This window comes from Lampetra fluviatilis, chromosome 61, assembly GCF_964198595.1.
Source record: "Lampetra fluviatilis chromosome 61, kcLamFluv1.1, whole genome shotgun sequence".
Classification (NCBI taxonomy): Eukaryota; Metazoa; Chordata; class Hyperoartia; order Petromyzontiformes; family Petromyzontidae; genus Lampetra; species Lampetra fluviatilis.
In genome coordinates this window covers 3,122,938-3,141,914 of record NC_136335.1, presented here as the reverse complement: position 1 = coordinate 3,141,914, position 18,977 = coordinate 3,122,938, and the positions used below count along the sequence as shown (strand labels likewise).

At 52.1% G+C, this 18,977-nt stretch overlaps 1 protein-coding gene across 2 annotated transcripts in view; it reads left to right on the top strand.

Annotated features, from left to right (window-relative positions):
- The window catches only part of CCDC180 (coiled-coil domain containing 180), a 96,143-nt gene extending 81,444 nt beyond the window's left edge, over positions 1 to 14,699 (top strand). Inside the window, exons 33-38 of one of the 2 annotated variants that reach the window (XM_078881307.1) lie at positions 2,457 to 2,617; positions 3,260 to 3,397; positions 3,976 to 4,087; positions 7,251 to 7,404; positions 12,304 to 12,493; positions 13,843 to 14,699. In XM_078881307.1, the coding sequence (XP_078737433.1) occupies positions 2,457 to 2,617; positions 3,260 to 3,397; positions 3,976 to 4,087; positions 7,251 to 7,404; positions 12,304 to 12,493; positions 13,843 to 13,977 (890 nt within the window). In that variant the 3' untranslated portion in view covers positions 13,978 to 14,699. Of the gene's footprint in view, positions 1 to 2,456; positions 2,618 to 3,259; positions 3,398 to 3,975; positions 4,088 to 7,247; positions 7,405 to 12,303; positions 12,494 to 13,842 lie in introns of both variants that reach the window. The other variant, XM_078881306.1, reaches the window with a different exon arrangement.
- The last annotated feature ends 4,278 nt before the right edge of the window (positions 14,700 to 18,977 follow it).

Genomic DNA, 18,977 nt, shown 5'->3' with positions numbered 1-18,977 from the left:
GGTGCAACGGCCGTCGGCTGTCCTCGCCTCGCGGTGGTCCAGCAGCCCCCAGCCGAGTGATGGTCTCGAGTGTGGCGGCAGCAGCGTATAGCAGCTCCGCCAACCTCGCGTGCGCCAGCCGCAGCCCGTCGGACAGCGACTCCCCTTCCTCCCGATGGCCCGGTAAAGACTCATTCGGTCCCGGCTGCTCGTTGGCCCCCTCAGCCGTCTCTGGTACCGCACTTCCCGCGGTGTCCTCCGCCTCCTGTACCCCGGCCCGAGCTGTTCGGCGCGTGTCCATGTTCGTTGTTTACTTCTGACGCCAGATGTAATACTCTTATGACTCGTTCACACCGGAGTTGGAGGCACACTTGTTTATTTAACACCACACGTTGTGACATACACACTGAGGGGGTATCGGCCCCCTCACCCGTCTATCTGAGGACACACCTCTAGGCTAAACCTAGCCTGCCTCAGAGTCCTCCTCTCGTGGACTAGGGGAGGCTATCTTGGCCCGACACTGGTCAGTCGGGCCCGGTACTCAGAGTCCAGACCAACCCTGGCTCTGGCTCTGGCACCACGCCACTGACTCGAGCCTGCGCGGTCCTGACAAGGACGGCGTAGCAGGGGGAGACCAGGGCTCTATCTGGGACGTCTTCCGTCTTCTCTTCTTAGCTAACCAAACTCTCCCTAGCCCCCCGATACATTTCCCTTTTATACCTGAGGGGTGGGGCCCCGGGGGATCGTAACGTCCGAAGCGCGGACGTCGTAGAGGGCACCTGCCCGTGCACTGACGTAGCCCCGCCCACTGTGCTAGTTTCCCGTTGGATCCCATACATATCAGCTCGACACATATTCCCTCCGTAAGACCCCTACACTACCATCACTGCCATCACCACCGCCACCATCACCACCATCAACACTATCACCACCATCACCATCACCACCATCACCGCCATCACCGCCACCATCACCATCACTACCACCGCCACCACCGCTACCTCCACCACCGCCACCATCATTATCACCGCCACCACCATCACCGCCATCACTCCCACCACCATCACCGCCATCACCACCACTACCACCGCCATCACCACCACTACCACCGCCACTGCCGCCACCACCATCACCACCACCATCACCGCCACTACCACCGCCACCACCACCGCCACCACCACCGCTACCACCGCCACCATCAACGCTACCACCACCACCGCCACCACCATCACCACCGCTACCACCACCATCACCACCGCCACCACCATCACCACCGCTACCACCGCCACCGTAACCCAAACCCCCCCCCCCCTGTATTATGAATAATAGTTATTCAAATCTATAAAGTTCCCTTAAACAATCGTTCTCGGGGTGCTAACCAACAACGAAAAGGGGGATGGAGCGGACGGGAAGGAGTGAAGGCGGCGGAGGGATAAATGTTGCGGTTTGTTTAACTCTCCAACACACAAGCGGTGAGTGCTGAACTAGTGTGACTGATTGGCACGTTTGTGTTTATGCGACACAAAACCTCACCAATTGGCTGTGTCGGGGGCGGGGGGTGGCGGGTTTAACGACACATTTATTATATTTACGCAATTTAACCGACACAAATAACTATTACGCAGCGGTACACGTTATACGTTGTTAAATCTTAACCCTCTTCTTCTTGGTTCTTTCGGTAAAGTCACGTAGAAGGGAAGTAATAAAATAATAAAAATAAAACATAATAAAATAATTCTCACGACGTTTCGGCCACAACGCAAGCAGCCGTCCTCAGGTGAAACCAGGTCTGTCGGGGAGACAGCGTCTGAATGAAACAGCGCTTCGACAAAAGAATTTGCATATCAAGAGGAATTTAGCATATTTATGGGAAATTCAGGCTGCTTGCGTTGTGGCCGAAACGTCGTGAGAATTATTTTATTGTTTTATTTTTATTATTTTATTACTTCCCTTCTACGTGACTTTACCGAAAGAACCAAGAAGATGAATCCCTGCAGTCACGAAAGCTTTAAATCGAAATATAATAATATAATATAATATTATTTTATTTTATTATATTATTATATTTTATTATATTATAATATAATATTATAATATTATTTTATTACATTATTATATTTTATTATATTCTTTTATTATGTTTTATTTTTATTATTTTATTACTTCCCTTCTACGTGACTTTACCGAAAGAACCAAGAAGATGAATCCCTGCAGTCACGAAAGCTTTAAATCGAAATATAATAATATAATATAATATTATTTTATTTTATTATATTATTATATTTTATTATATTATAATATAATATTATAATATTATTTTATTACATTATTATATTTTATTATATTCTTTTATTATGTTTTATTTTTATTATTTTATTACTTCCCTTCTACGTGACTTTACCGAAAGAACCAAAGAGTAATTCCTGCAGTCACGAAAGCTCCCAATTAAGATCGTCTATTTTTCTTTTTACTTGCAGAGTTTCGCCAGCAGCTCACTGACCTTGAGATCCTCAGCGCTGACATCCCCGAGCAGAGAATCGGAGAGATCTTGCGTAGCCACCTGACCTGGCTGAGCCAATCCCTGGAAGCGCTGAGGAGCGCGATGGAACGGGAGCTCGATGAGTGGGAGCGCAAAAAGGTGAGACATTCTCTGTCCACCGCTAGGACGGGTGTCCGAGTGAGTGCGTGAGTCAATAAGTAGTCAAGCGAGCGACTGAGTGAGACACTGTGTCAGTGAGTAATTGAGCGAGTGAGTGAGTGAGCGAGTGAGTGAGCGAGTGAGTAACAGTGACTGAGTGAATGAGAGAGCGGCTTAGACACCCTTCTGTGTGGGTGATTCAGTGATTGAGTGAGCGATTGAGTCGGCGATTGAGTCGGCGATTGAGTCGGCGATTGAGTCGGCGATTGAGTCGGCGATCGAGCGAGCGGGCGAGAGAATGAACGAGCGATGGAGCCATTGAGTGAGCGATGGAGCCATTGAGTGAGCAATGGAGCCATTGAGTGAGCGATGGAGTCGGCGATTGAGTCGGCGATCGAGCGAGCGGGCGAGAGAGTGAACGAGCAATGGAGCCATTGAGTGAGCGATGGAGCCATCGAGTGAGCGATGGAGCCATCGAGTGAGCGATGGAGCCATTGAGTGTGCGTACGTTACGAGCGAAGCGACCAAGCTGCTGTGCGAAGGGGCGAGCGACGACCTCTGGCCGGGGCAGACTGCGTGGCGATCTCCGACCGCGACCGGCGCTGCCCGCCCGTGTCCCCCCCCCCCCCCCTCTCCGCGCAGCGTGAGAACGCGGGACGCTTGCGCCCGGCGTTGGGCCACCCGGACAACGCGGCGCAGCTGAGCGGCGTTCGCGACGACGAGGCGGAGAGGCAGGCCGCCCACCGGGAGGGAATCTGCCGGCACTGCGATGCGCTGCAGGCAAGGGCGCGTTTTGTGTCGCCGTGTTGTTGTTGTAAAATTTTTTATTTTTTTTTCTTCCTAAGGGGGTTTGAACCGCGGCGGCGGGGAGCGCAAAAAAAAAATACATTTTCAAATAAAAAAAAATATTTACGAATAATATTTTTTGTTTCGATTTAAAGCTTCCGATGTTATGAAGCCACTGGAGCTTTGCACGTTTAAATCATCTCGATTGACTAATTAATTTCTTTAGAACTGCTTGTTGTGTTTAGTTTGATGTCCTTCCCCCGTACCTGCAATGAGCGCGGTTCGGTGCAAAGGAAGTTAAACAAACGTACATACACCTGTGGGTCGTTGAAAGTGATTAGACTCAGACTGGTGGCAGTCACGGGTCGTTGCAGTTGCATAGAGTTACGTAGAGATCCATAGAGTTAGGTAAAGATCCATAGAGTTAGGTAGAGATCCATAGAGTTGCGTAGAGATCCATAGAGTTACACAGAGATCCATAGAGTTACATAGAGATCCACAGAGTCACAGAGATACGTAGAGACATATGTTGGTGCCTCCAGCATGACCTTGGCTCCACTCCAACTGTGCAGGAATGCGTGGCGAGCGGAGCTCAGGAGTTTGTTGTCCACCTGGCCGCCATCTCCACGCTCGCGCTCTTGGCCTGCGATGCCCTGCCAACCGCCAGGGACCTCAAGGCGACGGGTGAGTCACCGCCTAACCAGGCCTTGGCCTAACTCAGCCGTGGCCTTCTAGCCCGGCCGTGGCCTTCTAGCCCGCTGTGGCCTCCTAGCCCGGCTGTGGGGGCCTAACCCAGCCGTGGTGGCCTAGCCCATAGTAGCATCCTAGCCCGACCGTGGCGTAACCCAGCCATGGCCTCTTAGCCTGGCCATGTGGGCCTAACCCAGCCGTGGTGGCCTAGCCCGCTGTGGCCTCCTAGCCCGGCTGTGGCCTAACCCAGCCATGGTGGCCTAAGCCAGCCGTGGCCTTCTAGCCTGGCCGTGGCCTAGCCGGGCTATGGCATCCTGGCCCGGCCCGTGGCCTTCTAGCCGTGGTCTCCTAGCCCGGCCATCCTCGTCCTAATTGTCGCCCCCCCGTGTCGCGAGGGATAGGAATCCATTGGGATATCTGTGAGGGCAGGGCGCCCACAGTGGCACTGAGGGGTGAGTCACTGGCGCGCCGATCGTGGGGCGAGTGCCCAGATGCCAACGTTCGCCGTCGCGTCACGAGGAAGAAGATCCAGAGGAGTGGAGAGCCCCTCATGCCCACACCGCCCCGTCCACTCACCCACCCACCCACCCCTAGCCCCACTCTTAATTTTGGAGCTTTCGTGACTGCAGGAATTATTCTTTGGTTCTTTCGGTTAAGTCACGTCTAAAGATAAAATAATAAATTAAATAATAGCATATTACGACGTTTCGATTGCAACACAAGCAATCATCATCAGGCATAAAAGAAATAGCAACAAAAATCTAACTAGAAAACTATGGACAGACATACAAGCAGACAGACATCACAAGGACACACAGAGAGAGGACACATATCGGCACAAAGAGAGAGGTCGTTTCTGTGACGATGCCTTAAATTTAGAGAGGGGGGCGGGGGCGGAGAGAGGGAGGGGGCAGAGAAAAAATTAGCATATCAATGAGTGGACGGCAACGTGATGCTGCTGCAAGTAAGATGACGACGCGGCACGGCACGCAAGCTTGAAAATGAGGAGAAAGACACACTAAAATTACTAGGTTATTTAATTTTATTTTTAGACGTGACTTAACCGAAAGAACCAAAGAATAATACCTAGCCCCACTTTCACTTGTGGAAGAGAAATGGCGTGTGACTTGTGAACTACAATCTTGACAGAGGCATTTACACCATTGGAACCTCATTTGCCAGTAAAAAATATGATAATTGTTTTTTTTTTACCCTTCTATCTGGCAACAAAAGGAAAAAAAAACTTCAAGGACAGTGCATACATTATCAGAGTTGTGTTTTTTGTTTGCATTATGACTGCAGGTATTGTGGTCTATGCAAACATGACTCCTTGTAAAAAAAGGTGTCAGTTTTGTTGCCAGATAGAAGGGTAAAAAACCCAATTATCAGAGGCATTTATCTTTTATCCGGCGTCTCAGGAACTTGTTGTTGTTGTTGTTGCTGTTGCGCTGATGGTCGAAGCGCCAGACGTTTATAATTCTCACAGTTGAGTTTGTAGCCAAATGGAGTGCGAAATCTCATTTTCATTTGACGGCTTTTTTTTTTTTTACGGAGTCATTGGTGACAGGGCTGAGACAATCGACTCCCTGCACTTGACAACCTGGTTTAAATGACAATGCTGTCTATTCGAGTCTGTGCGTCTCTATGTGAGTCTATGCATCACTATGTGAGTCTATGGGTCTCTATGTGAGTCTGTGGATCACTATGTGAGTCTATGGGTCTCTATGTGAGTCTATGGGTGGTATCTATGTGAGTCTGTGGGTCTCTAGTGAGTCTATCGATCTCTGTGTGAGTCTATGGATCTCTACGTGAGTCTATGGATCTCTATGTGAGTCTGTGGATCTCTATGTGAGTCTATGGGTCTCTATGTGAGTCTATGGATCTCTATGTGAGTCTCTGGGTCTCTGTGAGTCTATGGATCTCTGTATGAGTCTATGGGTCTCTGTGTGAGTCTATGGGTCTCTATGTGAGTCTATGCATCTCTGTGTGAGTCTATGGGTCTCTGTGCAGTCTATGGATCTCTGTGTGAGTCTATGGGTCTCTGTATGAGTCCATGGATCTCTCTGTGAGTCTATGGATCTCTACGTGAGTCTATGGGTCTCTGTGCAGTCTATGGATCTCTGTGTGAGTCCATGGATCTCTGTATGAGTCTATGGGTCTCTGTGCGAATCTACGTATCTCTGTGTGAATACATGGGTGTCTATGTGGGTCCATGGTTCTCTGCGCGAGTCTGTGGGCCTCTGTTGTGAGTCACCGGTGACCAGGCTGAGACCATCAACCCCCTTGCATGAAAGAACGCGGTTTGACCACAGGCAGCGGCTGGAACCCGGATTCGAACCCAGCCCCTCAGCTGTGCCGGCACACAGCCCCTGTCCTCCAAGTCGCCCTCTTCACATGAGAGGCCCCGTAATGTGGCTTCATTAAAACCGCTCGAACCGCCGACCGTTGGATTACCACCGAAGGCCTACGAAACAGAAGTGCAGAGGGCCTAACAATGACCTTAATACTCTTAGTTTTTTCGGTAAAGTCACGTAGGTAAGAAAGGAAATTAAAATTAATTATATTATTATATTATATTAGTTTATTATTTAATTTTTATTAATTTAAATTTCATTTTTTACCTACGTGACGGGTAGGGAACGGGTACCCGTTCCCTACCCGTACCCTACCCGAAATGAGTGACAAACGGTTACTCACCAGTGACTCACGGTCTACCCGTACCCGTACCCGGCCGGGTACGGGTACGGGTACGGGTACGGGTATCGGGTACCCGATTGCGACTTCTGGGATGAAGCCATGTTGCAGGCGCGGGTGGGTTGATTCTAGGAACTTGAATTGTGAGAAGAGACAAGACGTTGGGAAATGAGTGACAAACGGTGACTCACCAGTGACTCACGGCCTACCCATACCCGGCTGCACCAGGGTCGCAAACGGCTACCCGTACCCGGCCGGGTACGGGTAGCCGGGTATCGGGTAGGGTACGGGTATCGGGTACCCGAGTATGAATCCTTGCAGTCACGAAAGCTTCAAAGCTTCAAATCTGGAATAACCTTAATCTGGCCCTAGAGGTCAGGATCGAACCTCCGACCTCCGGAGGGAGTAGAGCCCCGGCTCTGCTCGCGAGCACTGCCACGTGACGTCTCTCTTGGCACAGCAGAGCCGCTCGTCGTGCGGGAGAAGACGTCGACGCTGCTCCGGACGAGGAGGAGGCGGGAGGAGGAAAGCGCGAGAGCTGCGGAGGAGGAGGAGGTGGATGAGGAGTTGGAAGAGGAGGAGGAAGAGGGGATGTCAGGGCAGCCACTATCCGCGCAGTAAGTTCTCGCAACTTCTTGGTTCTTTCGGTAAAGTCACGTAGAAGGGAAATAATAAAATAATATGAATTCTTTTTCGATTTAAAGCTTTCGTGACTGCAGGGATTCATCTTCTTGGTTCTTTCGGTAAAGTCACGTAGAAGGGAAATAATAAAATAATAAAAATAAAACATAATACAATTATTCTCACGACGTTTCAGCCACAACGCAAGCAGCCGTCCCCTCAGGTTGAGAACAGGTCTGTCGAGAAGACAGCGTCTGAATGATTCAGACTCTGTTATTATTTTATAATGTTTTACTTTTATTATTTTATTATTTCCATTCTACGTGACTTTACCGAAAGAACCAAGAAGATGAATCCCTGCAGTCACGAAAGCTTAAAATAAAATGTTTTAGATTTTTGTGTATTTAGTTTGTTCTTCCCCTCGCACCTCCGATTAGCACAGTTGGATACGTATGGTGCGAAATAATTTAAAACATACACACACAGTGGGAACACGAGTATTGCCGCTAACGGGAGTGTCACCAGCAATATGGGTGGATCAAAAACTGAAAGTGCGCAGATGAGCGCTGCGAGGTAGCGTGCTTGGAATGTCAATGAGCAGCAGAAAGTTAATTCATTTATTCATGTATTAGGTATAGCCCTGTGAGCCATTCGGCTCTTGAATCAGGTGCAACCGCAACAAACAAAAAACAAAAACATGAACAAAAAAACATCTTAAAGTGAATATGTGACTGAGTGCAAACAGAAAATCCAAGAAAAGACAGCAAAACATTGCATAAAAAACGTCGTACACCAACGCTGTGTGCAAAAATCCCAGTGGGATGCAAGTCAAACAACCAACAACAACCACAGACACCCACAGACCACACAGAGACCCACAGAGACCCACAGACTCATCACACAGACACCCACAGACCACACAGAGACCCACAGAGACCCACAGAGACCCACAGACTCATCACACAGACACCCACAGACCACACAGAGACCCACAGACTCATCACACAGACACCCACAGACCACACAGAGACCCACAGAGACCCACAGAGACCCACAGACTGATCACACAGACACCCACAGACCACACAGAGGCCCACAGACTCATCACACAGACACCCACAGACCACACAGAGACCCACAGAGACCCACAGAGACCCACAGACTCATCACACAGACACCCACAGACCACACAGAGACCCACAGAGACCCACAGACTCATCACACAGACACCCACAGACCACACAGAGACCCACAGAGACCCACAGACTCATCACACAGACACCCACAGACCACACAGAGACCCACAGACTCATCACACAGACACCCACAGACCACACAGAGACCCACAGAGCCCCACAGAGACCCACAGACTCATCACACAGACACCCACAGACCACACAGAGACCCACAGAGACCCACAGACTCATCACACAGACACCCACAGACCACACAGAGACCCACAGAGACCCACAGAGACCCACAGACTCATCACACAGACACCCACAGACCACACAGAGACCCACAGAGACCCACAGAGACCCACAGACTCATCACACAGACACCCACAGACCACACAGAGACCCACAGAGACCCACAGAGACCCACAGACTCATCACACAGACACCCACAGACCACACAGAGACCCACAGACTCATCACACAGACACCCACAGACCACACAGAGACCCACAGAGACCCACAGAGACCCACAGAGACCCACAGACTCATCACACAGACACCCACAGACCACACAGAGACCCACCGAGACCCACCGAGACCCACAGAGACCCACAGAGACCCACAGAGACCCACAGACTCATCACACAGACTCCCACAGACCACACAGAGACCCACAGAGACCCACAGAGATCCACAGACTCATCACACAGACACCCACAGACCACACAGAGACCCACAAAGACCCACAGAGACCCACAGACTCATCACACAGACACCCACAGACACCCACAGACCACACAGAGACCCACAGAGACCCACAGAGACCCACAGACTCATCACACAGACACCCACAGACCACACAGAGACCCACAGAGACCCACAGAGACCCACAGACTCATCACACAGACACCCACAGACCACACAGAGACCCACAGAGACCCACAGAGACCCACAGACTCATCACACAGACACCCACAGACCACACAGAGACCCACAGAGACCCACAGACTCATCACACAGACACCCACAGACCACACAGAGACCCACAGAGACCCACAGACTCATCACACAGACACCCACAGACCACACAGAGACCCACAGACTCATCACACAGACACCCACAGACCACACAGAGACCCACAGAGCCCCGCAGAGACCCACAGACTCATCACACAGACACCCACAGACCACACAGAGACCCACAGAGACCCACAGACTCATCACACAGACACCCACAGACCACACAGAGACCCACAGAGACCCACAGAGACCCACAGACTGATCACACAGACACCCACAGACCACACAGAGACCCACAGAGACCCACAGAGACCCACAGACTCATCACACAGACACCCACAGACCACACAGAGACCCACAGAGACCCACAGAGACCCACAGACTCATCACACAGACACCCACAGACCACACAGACACCCAGAGAGACCCACAGAGACCCACAGACTCATCACACAGACACCCACAGACCACACAGAGACCCACAGAGACCCACAGAGACCCACAGACTCATCACACAGACACCCACAGACTACACAGAGACCCACAGAGACCCACAGACTCATCACACAGACACCCACAGACCACACAGAGACCCACAGAGACCCACAGACTCATCACACAGACACCCACAGACTACACAGACACCCAGAGAGACCCACAGAGAGGACAACGTGGATGAGAGAATGCACGCAGGTTAGTTACATCACCCAAACTTAACCCCATCCCGTGTCCCGAGACGTCTGCAAGTCGCAGGGTGGGTGGGTGGGTGTCCCGACAACCGCCGAAAGAGAGAGGCGTGGTGGCCGCAGCGCTGTTGTTGTTATAAAGACGTCGCTACTCATCACCGCGGAGAACCGCGGCCGACACGACCGCCGCCACTCTAAGATAGCCGGCGGCAAAACTGCGCCACAAGCCCTCCCGCGTGGCCATGCGGGAGCCTCTGCACCGATCAAGTTATTAAATCCTTTATATTAAGTTTGCTTGCTTGCTTAGGACCGTGCAAATCTTTCGGTCGTTTTTTAACCCACTTCCTGTGATCCAATCGAGCTGACATTTTGCACACAGACTCGTTGTGCGTGACGATTAATTTTCGTGAATTTTTTTTGTCAAAATTTTACACTGTTTAGGGAAAAATAATTAAATATTTATTTACCAATTGCTTAATGGTGGCAGACAATCATCTGACCCATAGGTGGCAGCCATCTCAAGCCAGAGGACGAGAGGACTCTAGCCGCCCGTTTCATGATGACGCAAATGTTGACTAACCACATGGCATGAAATCCCTGCCCCCACGCTGTACAATGGAGACTATTTATAGAGCAGTTAAATTGAAGCCGCCAGGTTCTTGAAAGTGGTAAAACGGGTCAACGCTAGTGCCCTCGGGAATATACGGGGCATGTCAAGAGGTGATCTTTCATTTTTAAATCCTTTATATTAGCTTCACTTGCTTGCTTGCTTGCTTACTCAACAAAAACAGAAATGAATAATAAAATGAAACCGATGCCACGCATATAAAGGATTTATAGTGAAAAACTTTGTTTTTACGGGTTAATTATTTTTTCATCCTACGTACGCGTACGTCGTCGGAAGAAAGGGTTAAGAAGGGTGAGTGGGGGTGCATGGGCGGCACGACGGCCGATTGGTCGAGACTGAGCACGGAGCGGCAGGCCAAGGGATGGAAACGCGTCGGAGAGGAGGGTACGTGCCGGCAGGAGACGGAGCGATGAGATCTGTTCACGTTGCAGCTGCTCGCAGGATCGCGAGAGGTGGTGGCTCGGGGGGAGGCCTTCATCCAGCAGTGGATAAGGTCACGACCGACGCGGTACCGGTGCCTCGCACGCAAACAAAGGCAAAAGTCGCCCGTGCAGCCTTAACGTACTGTTGGGGCAAGTGCTGTTTGCGGGTAGCACCAATCAGAGGTCGCAAACGGGTTTTGATTCCTTACCCGTACCCGGCCGCACCAGGGTCGCAAACGGCTACCCGTACCGTACCCGGCCGGGTACGGGTAGCCGGGTATCGGGTAGGGTACGGGTATCGGGTACCCGATTGCGACCTCTGGGATGAAGCCATGTTGCAGGCGCGGGTGGGTTGATTCTAGGAACTTGAATTGTGAGAAGAGACAAGACGTTGGGAAATGAGTGACAAACGGTGACTCACCAGTGACTCACGGCCTACCCGTACCCGTACCCGGCCGCACCAGGGTCGCAAACGGGTACCCGTACCAGGCCGGGTACGGGTACCCGTTCCCTACCCGTACCCTACCCGAAATGAGTGACAAACGGTTACTCACCAGTGAGTCACGGTCTACCCGTACACGTATCCGGCCGCACCCGGGTCGCAAACGGCTACCCGTACCGTACCCGGCCGGGTACGGGTAGCCGGGTATCGGGTAGGGTACGGGTATCGGGTAGGGTACGGGTATCGGGTAGGGTACGGGTATCGGGTACCCGGTTGCGACCTCTGGCACCAATGGAGGCCGGCACGGCACACGAGGGGGTGAGTGGCCAGCACCACGCCCGGTCGCCTTTGTCTCCCTAGTGAAGGTATTTACACACAGCACCAGGTACTAATTGGAGGCTGAGTCCACCTAGGGGAGGGCCAGGACCGGTTCAAATAATTGCCGCTGGCTGTTGGTGGCCTTGAGCGGGAATGGAACTCGGGTCGGCGCTAACCCGACACGCACACGCGCACACGCAGTGTCTGGCCCGGACTGCCACATCCGCCACCGCTGCCTCTGCCGGGAGAGACGGGGGCTTCTGCTCTTCCCATATCCACGGCGACCGGCAGTACCAAGGAGATGCAGGCGGTCGTCACGGCGACCGTAACCACGGCGAAGAGCACAAGAGGGCACCGGGCAACGGTGCTCGCCCGCGATCGCGCCTATCAGGTGAGCGTCAGACCTGTTCTTCACCTGCTTGCGTTGTGGCCGAAACGTCGTGAGAATTATTGTATTATGTTTTATTTTTATTATTTTATTATTTCCCTTCTACGTGACTTTGCCGAAAGGACCAAGAAGATAATTTTTTTAACTTGCACAGTAAAGTAATTGTTTTTTTGCTATACAGCCAGATAATACGACAAATCGCTCACCTTAAAACACCCAGTCGTTCGTAAAAGCTGAAGGCGGTATAGTACTATAGCAATAGAGCAAGTGCAGAATCGCTGAACCGGGATCGAAACGGCATCGAAGCGTTTAGCGCGGGGCCCTTGAAAGTGCGGGGCCCGTAGCATACGCAGCTACTTTTGCTACGAGGATAATCCGGCACCGGGCATCTCGAGGGATACCAACGAGGGAAAGGGGACGAGCGAAGACGACGTTCGCTCGCGAAGGAGCCAAGTTGCGGCCGTCAGGGAGTCGGCGTTTGCGTCCGCGACACAAATCGCGGTTTCTGAGCGCTCGCTCGCCGGCGGGCGAACGGCTTTCTTGAGCTGCACGGCCCAGCGGTGCGGCGATACGGTGACGCGGCTGCGTACCCTCAGCTATTTGTACCGCGGTCTCGCCGCGCGCCTCGCGTGCGCCAGCAGCAGCAGCAGCAGTCGTGCGTCGTATCTCGCCGGACTTTATCGTGGGACGTTACGCGCGGCGTGGGGGGGGGGGGGTGAGAATTGTTTTTGCTCCGTGCGGTTTTTTTTCCCACTTCGCGCGACACTTTGCAGGAACGCATCGACTACCGGCAGGGCGTTAAACGAGGACTTGCGGTAACGCGTGTGTCGTGCGTGCGTGTGTGTACGTGGTGCGTGTGTACGTGGACGCGTGTGTCGTGCGTGCGTGTCGTGCGTACGTGGATGTGTGTGTCGTGCGTCATGCGTGTGTCGTTCATGCTTGCGTGTGTACGTGGTGCGTGTGTACGTGGTGCGTGTGTACGTGGTGCGTGTGTACATGGTGCGTGTCGTGTGTTGTACGTGCGTCATGCGTGCGTGTGTACGTGGTGCGTGTGTGTGTGTGTCGTGTGTACGTGGTGTGTGTGTGCGTGTGTGCGTGCGTCATGCGTGCGTGTGTACGTGGTGCGTGTGTGCGTGTGTGCGTGCGTCATGCGTGCGTGTGTACGTGGTGCGTGTGTGCGTGCGTCATGCGTGCGTGCGTGTGTGCGTGTGTGCGTGCGTCATGCGTGCGTGTGTACGTGGTGTGTGTGTGCGTGCGTCATGCGTGCGTGCGTGTGTGCGTGTGTACGTGGTGCGTGCGTACGTGGCGCGTGTCGTGTGTCGTGCTTTCGCAACGACGAAATCCCCCGCTAGGAGTACCGGGCGTTCGTCGACGGGGAGGCGGAGAGCATCCGCGGGCTGCGTGAGCGCCAACTCGCGTCGGCGGAGCGCTGGGAGCGATGCTGGAACGAGTCGGTGCGGCGAGTGAGCGACCTCTACCAGCAGTGACAGCCGCGGGAGCAACGGCCAACGAAGGAGCCACGCGTAACCCAGTCAACTCGCTTGCAACTATATAGTGATGGTGATGATGATTTAAAGCTTTCGTGACTGCAGGGATTCATCTTCTTGGTTCTTTCGGTAAAGTCACGTAGAAGGGAAATGATAAAATAATTAAAATAAAACATGATAAAATAATTCTCACGACGTTTCGGCCACAACGCAAGCAGCCGTCTTTAAACCCCCCGCCCACCTCCTACGCATTTCACAAGTAGCACTAATCGCATACCTGCATTTCCCATAAATATGCTAAATTCCTCTTGATATGCAAATTGTTTTGTCAAGGCGCTCTTCCCCCTCCATCCCAGCTTAAATAGACGCTCCAAGCCTGGGGCGTGTCATTCAGACGCTGTCTTCTCGACAGACCTGCTCTCCACCTGAGGGCGGCTGCTTGCGTTGTGGCCGAAACGTCGTGAGAATTATTTTATTATGTTTTATTTTTATTATTTTATTATTTCCATTCTACGTGACTTTACCGAAAGAACCAAGAAGATAGTGATGATATTAACAGTGACCACGGTAGGGGGGTGATCATTTCCGTGGGTTTGGTACTGGATCGCTGTGCTCTCAGTGGGGCGGTCTGCAGTGGTTTCACGGTTAGGGGGTGGTGTTGCTGCTGTGGGTGGGTCCCTGTGTGAGTGTATGGGTCTGTGTGTGGGTGGGTCTCTGTGTGAGTGAGTGGGTCTCTGTGTGGGTGGGTCTCTGTGTGGGTGGGTCTCTGTGTGAGTGTATGGGTCTGTGTGTGGGTGGGTCTCTGTGTGAGTGGGTCTCTGTGTGGGTGGGTCTCTGTGTGAGTGAGTGGGTCTCTGTGTGAGTGTATGGGTCTCTGTGTGGGTGGGTCTCTGTGTGAGTGAGTGGGTCTCTGTGTGGGTGGGTCTCTGTGTGAGTGTGTGAGTCTCTGTGTGAGTGAGTGGGTCTCTGTGTGGGTGGGTCTCTGTGTGAGTGAGTGGGTCTCTGTGTGGGTGTATGGGTCTCTGTGTGAGTGTATGGGTCTCTGAGTGAGTGTGTGGGTCTCTGTGTGAGTGTATGGGTCTCTGAGTGAGTCTGTGGGTCTCTGTGTGAGTGTATGGGTCTCTGTGTGAGTGTGTGGGTCTCTGTGTGAGTCTGTGGGTCTCTGTGTGAGTGTATGGGTCTCTGTGTGGGTGGGTCTCTGTGTGAGTGTATGGGTCTCTGTGTGAGTGTATGGGTCTCTGTGTGAGTGTATGGGTCTCTGTGTGGGTGGGTCTCTGTGTGAGTGTGTGGGTCTCTTTGTGAGTGTATGGGTCTCTGTGTGAGTGTATGGGTCTCTGTGTGAGTGTATGGGTCTCTGTGTGGGTGGGTCTCTGTGTGAGTGTATGGGTCTCTGTGTGAGTGAGTGGGTCTCTGTGTGAGTGTATGGGTCTCTGTGTGAGTGTATGGGTCTCTGTGTGGGTGGGTCTCTGTGTGAGTGTATGGGTCTCTGTGTGGGTGGGTCTCTGTGTGAGTGTATGGGTCTCTGTGTGAGTGTATGGGTCTCTGTGTGAGTGTATGGGTCTCTGTGTGGGTGGGTCTCTGTGTGAGTGGGTCTCTGTGTGAGTGTGTGGGTCTCTGTGTGAGTGTATGGATCTCTGTGTGGGTGGGTCTCTGTGTGAGTGTGTGGGTCTCTGTGTGAGTGTGTGGGTCTCTGAGTGAGTCGGTGGGTCTCTGTGTGAGTGGGTGGGTCTCTGTGTGAGTGTGTGGGTCTCTGTGTGGGTGGGTCTCTGTGTGAGTGTGTGGGTCTCTGTGTGAGTGTGTGGGTATCTGTGTGAGTGTGTGGGTCTCTGTGTGGGTGGGTCTCTGTGTGAGTGTGTGGGTCTCTGTGTGGGTGGGTCTCTATGTGAGTGTATGGGTCTCTGTGTGGGTGGGTCTCTGTGTGAGTGTGTGGGTCTCTGTGTGAGTGTGTGGGTCTCTGTGTGAGTGTGTGGGTCTCTGTGTGGGTGGGTCTCTGTGTGAGTGTGTGGGTCTCTGTGTGGGTGGGTCTCTGTGTGAGTGTATGGGTCTCTGTGTGGGTGGGTCTCTGTGTGAGTGTGTGGGTCTCTGTGTCAGTGTGTGGGTCTCTGTGTGAGTGTGTGGGTTTCTGAGTGAGTGTGTGGGTCTCTGTGTCAGTGAGTGGATCTCTGTGTGAGTGTATGGGTCTCTGTGTGAGTGTGTGGGTCTCTGTGTGGGTGGGTCTCTGTGTGAGTGTGTGGGTCTCTGTGTGGGTGGGTCGCTGTGTGAGTGTATGGGTCTCTGTGTGGGTGGGTCTCTGTGTGAGTGTATGGGTCTCTACGTGAGTGTATGGGTCTCTGTGTGGGTGGGTCTCTGTGTGAGTGGGTGGGTCTCTACGTGAGTGTATGGGTCTCTGTGTGGGTGGGTCTCTGTGTGAGTGTATGGGTCTCTGTGTGGGTGGGTCTCTGTGTGAGTGGGTGGGTCTCTGTGTGAGTGTATGGGTCTCTGTGTGAGTGTGTGGGTCCCTGTGTGAGTCTGTGGGTCTCTGTGTGAGTGTGTGGGTCTCTGAGTGAGTCTGTGGGTCTGTGTGTGAGTGTGTGGGTCCCTGTGTGAGTGTGTGGGTCTCTGTGTGAGTGTGTGGGTCTCTGTGTGAGTGTATGGGTCTCTGAGTGAGTGTGTGGGTCTCTGTGTGAGTGTATGGGTCTCTGAGTGAGTGTGTGGGTCTCTGTGTGAGTGTGCGGGTCTCTGTGTGAGTGTGTGGGTCTGTGTGTGAGTGTGTGGGTCTCTGTGTGAGTGTGTGGGTCTCTGTGTGAGTGTGTGGGTCTCTGTGTGAGTGTGTGGGTCTGCGTGTGAGTGTGTGGGTCTCTGTGTGAGTGAGTGGGTCTCTGAGTGAGTGTGTGGGTCTCTGTGTGAGTGTGTGGGTCTGTGTGTGAGTGTGTGGGTATCTGTGTGAGTGTGTGGGTCTATGTGTGAGTGAGTGGGTCTCTGAGTGAGTGTGTGGGTATCTGTGTGAGTGTGTGGGTCTCTGTGTGAGTCTGTGGGTCTCTGTGTGAGTCTGTGGGTCTCTGTGTGAGTGTGTGGGTCTCTGTGTGAGTCTGTGGGTCTCTGTGTGAGTCTGTGGGTCTCTGTGTGAGTGTGTGGGTCTCTGTGTGAGTGAGTGGGTCTCTGTGTGAGTCTCTGTGTGAGTGTGTGGGTCTCTGTGTGAGTGTGTGGGTCTCTGTGTGAGTGTGTGGGTCTCTGTGTGAGTGAGTGGTTCTCTGTGTGGGTGGGTCTTTGTATGAGTGTGTGGGTCTCTGAGTGAGTGTGTGGGTCTCTGTGTGAGTGGGTCTCTGTGTGAGTGGGTCTCTGTGTGAGTGTGTGGGTCTCTGTGTGAGTCTCTGTGTGAGTGTGTGGGTCTCTGTGCGTGGGTCTCTGAGTGAGTGTGTGGGTCTCTGAGTGAGTGGGTCTCTGTGTGAGTCTTTGTGTGAGTGTGTGGGTCTCTGTGTGAGTGGGTATCTGAGTGAGTGTGTGGGTCTCTGTGTCAGTTAGTGGGTCTCTGTGTGAGTTAGTGTGGGTCTCTGTGTGAGTCTATGGGTCTCTGTGTGAGTGAGTACGTCTCTGTGTGAGTTTGTGGGTCTCTGTGAGTGTGTGGATCACCCACCCACTCAGTTTCCCGCTTATCTTCACAGACGATGTTATTTCTGTACGTGCTGTGCGTTGAACTTCCTTCACACCGTACGTAGCAATTCGTAGCTAAATCGGTGGGGTGGGGGGGGGAGAATGTTACCTGTGTCTGGAGGGGTGATATTTTTTGCCGAGATATAATAAGTTTTTGAATGTAGCGGCATTTCATCGATGATCTCAAAGCGCTGTACACGAAACAGCAGCATCATCAGCAGTCAAGTGGGCACAAAAAAGCATCATTATAAACGCATTTACTCAACGAACTGTGAAAGTTGAACGAGCGGACGTACGGTACAAATGGGTTTCAAGACGCATTTAAAAAATGTCCGCAGACTCTCTCAAGGCTGTCATTATAATATGCTCAAAATGTCCCCCCCCCCCCCAATATATTGCTATAACATAGATTTCTGTCGAAATGATTGTGGTTATGGTTGTACTTTATTAATTCCTAATCTCTGCCATTACATACAATGCAACAAGAAAAGGTAAAAAAGAAACAAACAGAGCAATGTAATACAATACACTATTAGACATTATTGTCGAAAATAAATAAAAAGTGCATCCTGCGTGTTAGTGAATTTTTTTTTGATATTTTAGGCAGGAAATTCGTTTTCAAATTTAGATATATTTTTTTTCTTGGGCGAGGACCCCCAGACCCCCTGACCCCTGTAAGATTTGGTCCCCCCCCAATGTTGACTCCATGGCTTCAGGCCTTGGTTTAACCCACACTTTTCGCGGCCACTTTTTGTGTGTGTGTGTGTGGTTTTTATCTGCTTATGGCCCAGGACTACGAACCACACAAAGCCGGCAGATGCCCCCCCCCCCCCCCCCCCCAGTGCCGGATGAAGCTCATGCGGGGCCTGCTAGCACATGATGTTATAAAAGGACCCTAAATAAAAAAAAACACGTAAATATTAAAAACACAATTTTTTTACTTGCACAGTAAAGTAATTGCATTTTTTCATTTGCTACGCAGCCAAATACGACAACATCGCTAACCTTAAACACCCAGTCGCTATACAAGTTGAAGGGCGGTCTAGTACTATAGTAATAGAGCAAGTGCAGAATCGCTGAACCGGAATTCATAGCTTGAAAGCGTTTAGCACGGGGCCCTTGAAAGTGTAAAGCCCGTAGTTACATATATGAACCGGGACACATTTTTTTGATCGTGCCCACCCACCCACTCACCCACCCGCCCCACCCCACCCACCCACTCGCCCACCCGCCCACCCACCCACTCGCCCACCCGCCCACCCACCCACCCACTCACCCACCCGCCCACCCACCCACCCACCCACTCGCCCACCCGCCCACCCACCCACCCACTCGCCCACCCGCCCACCACCCACCCACTCGCCCACCCA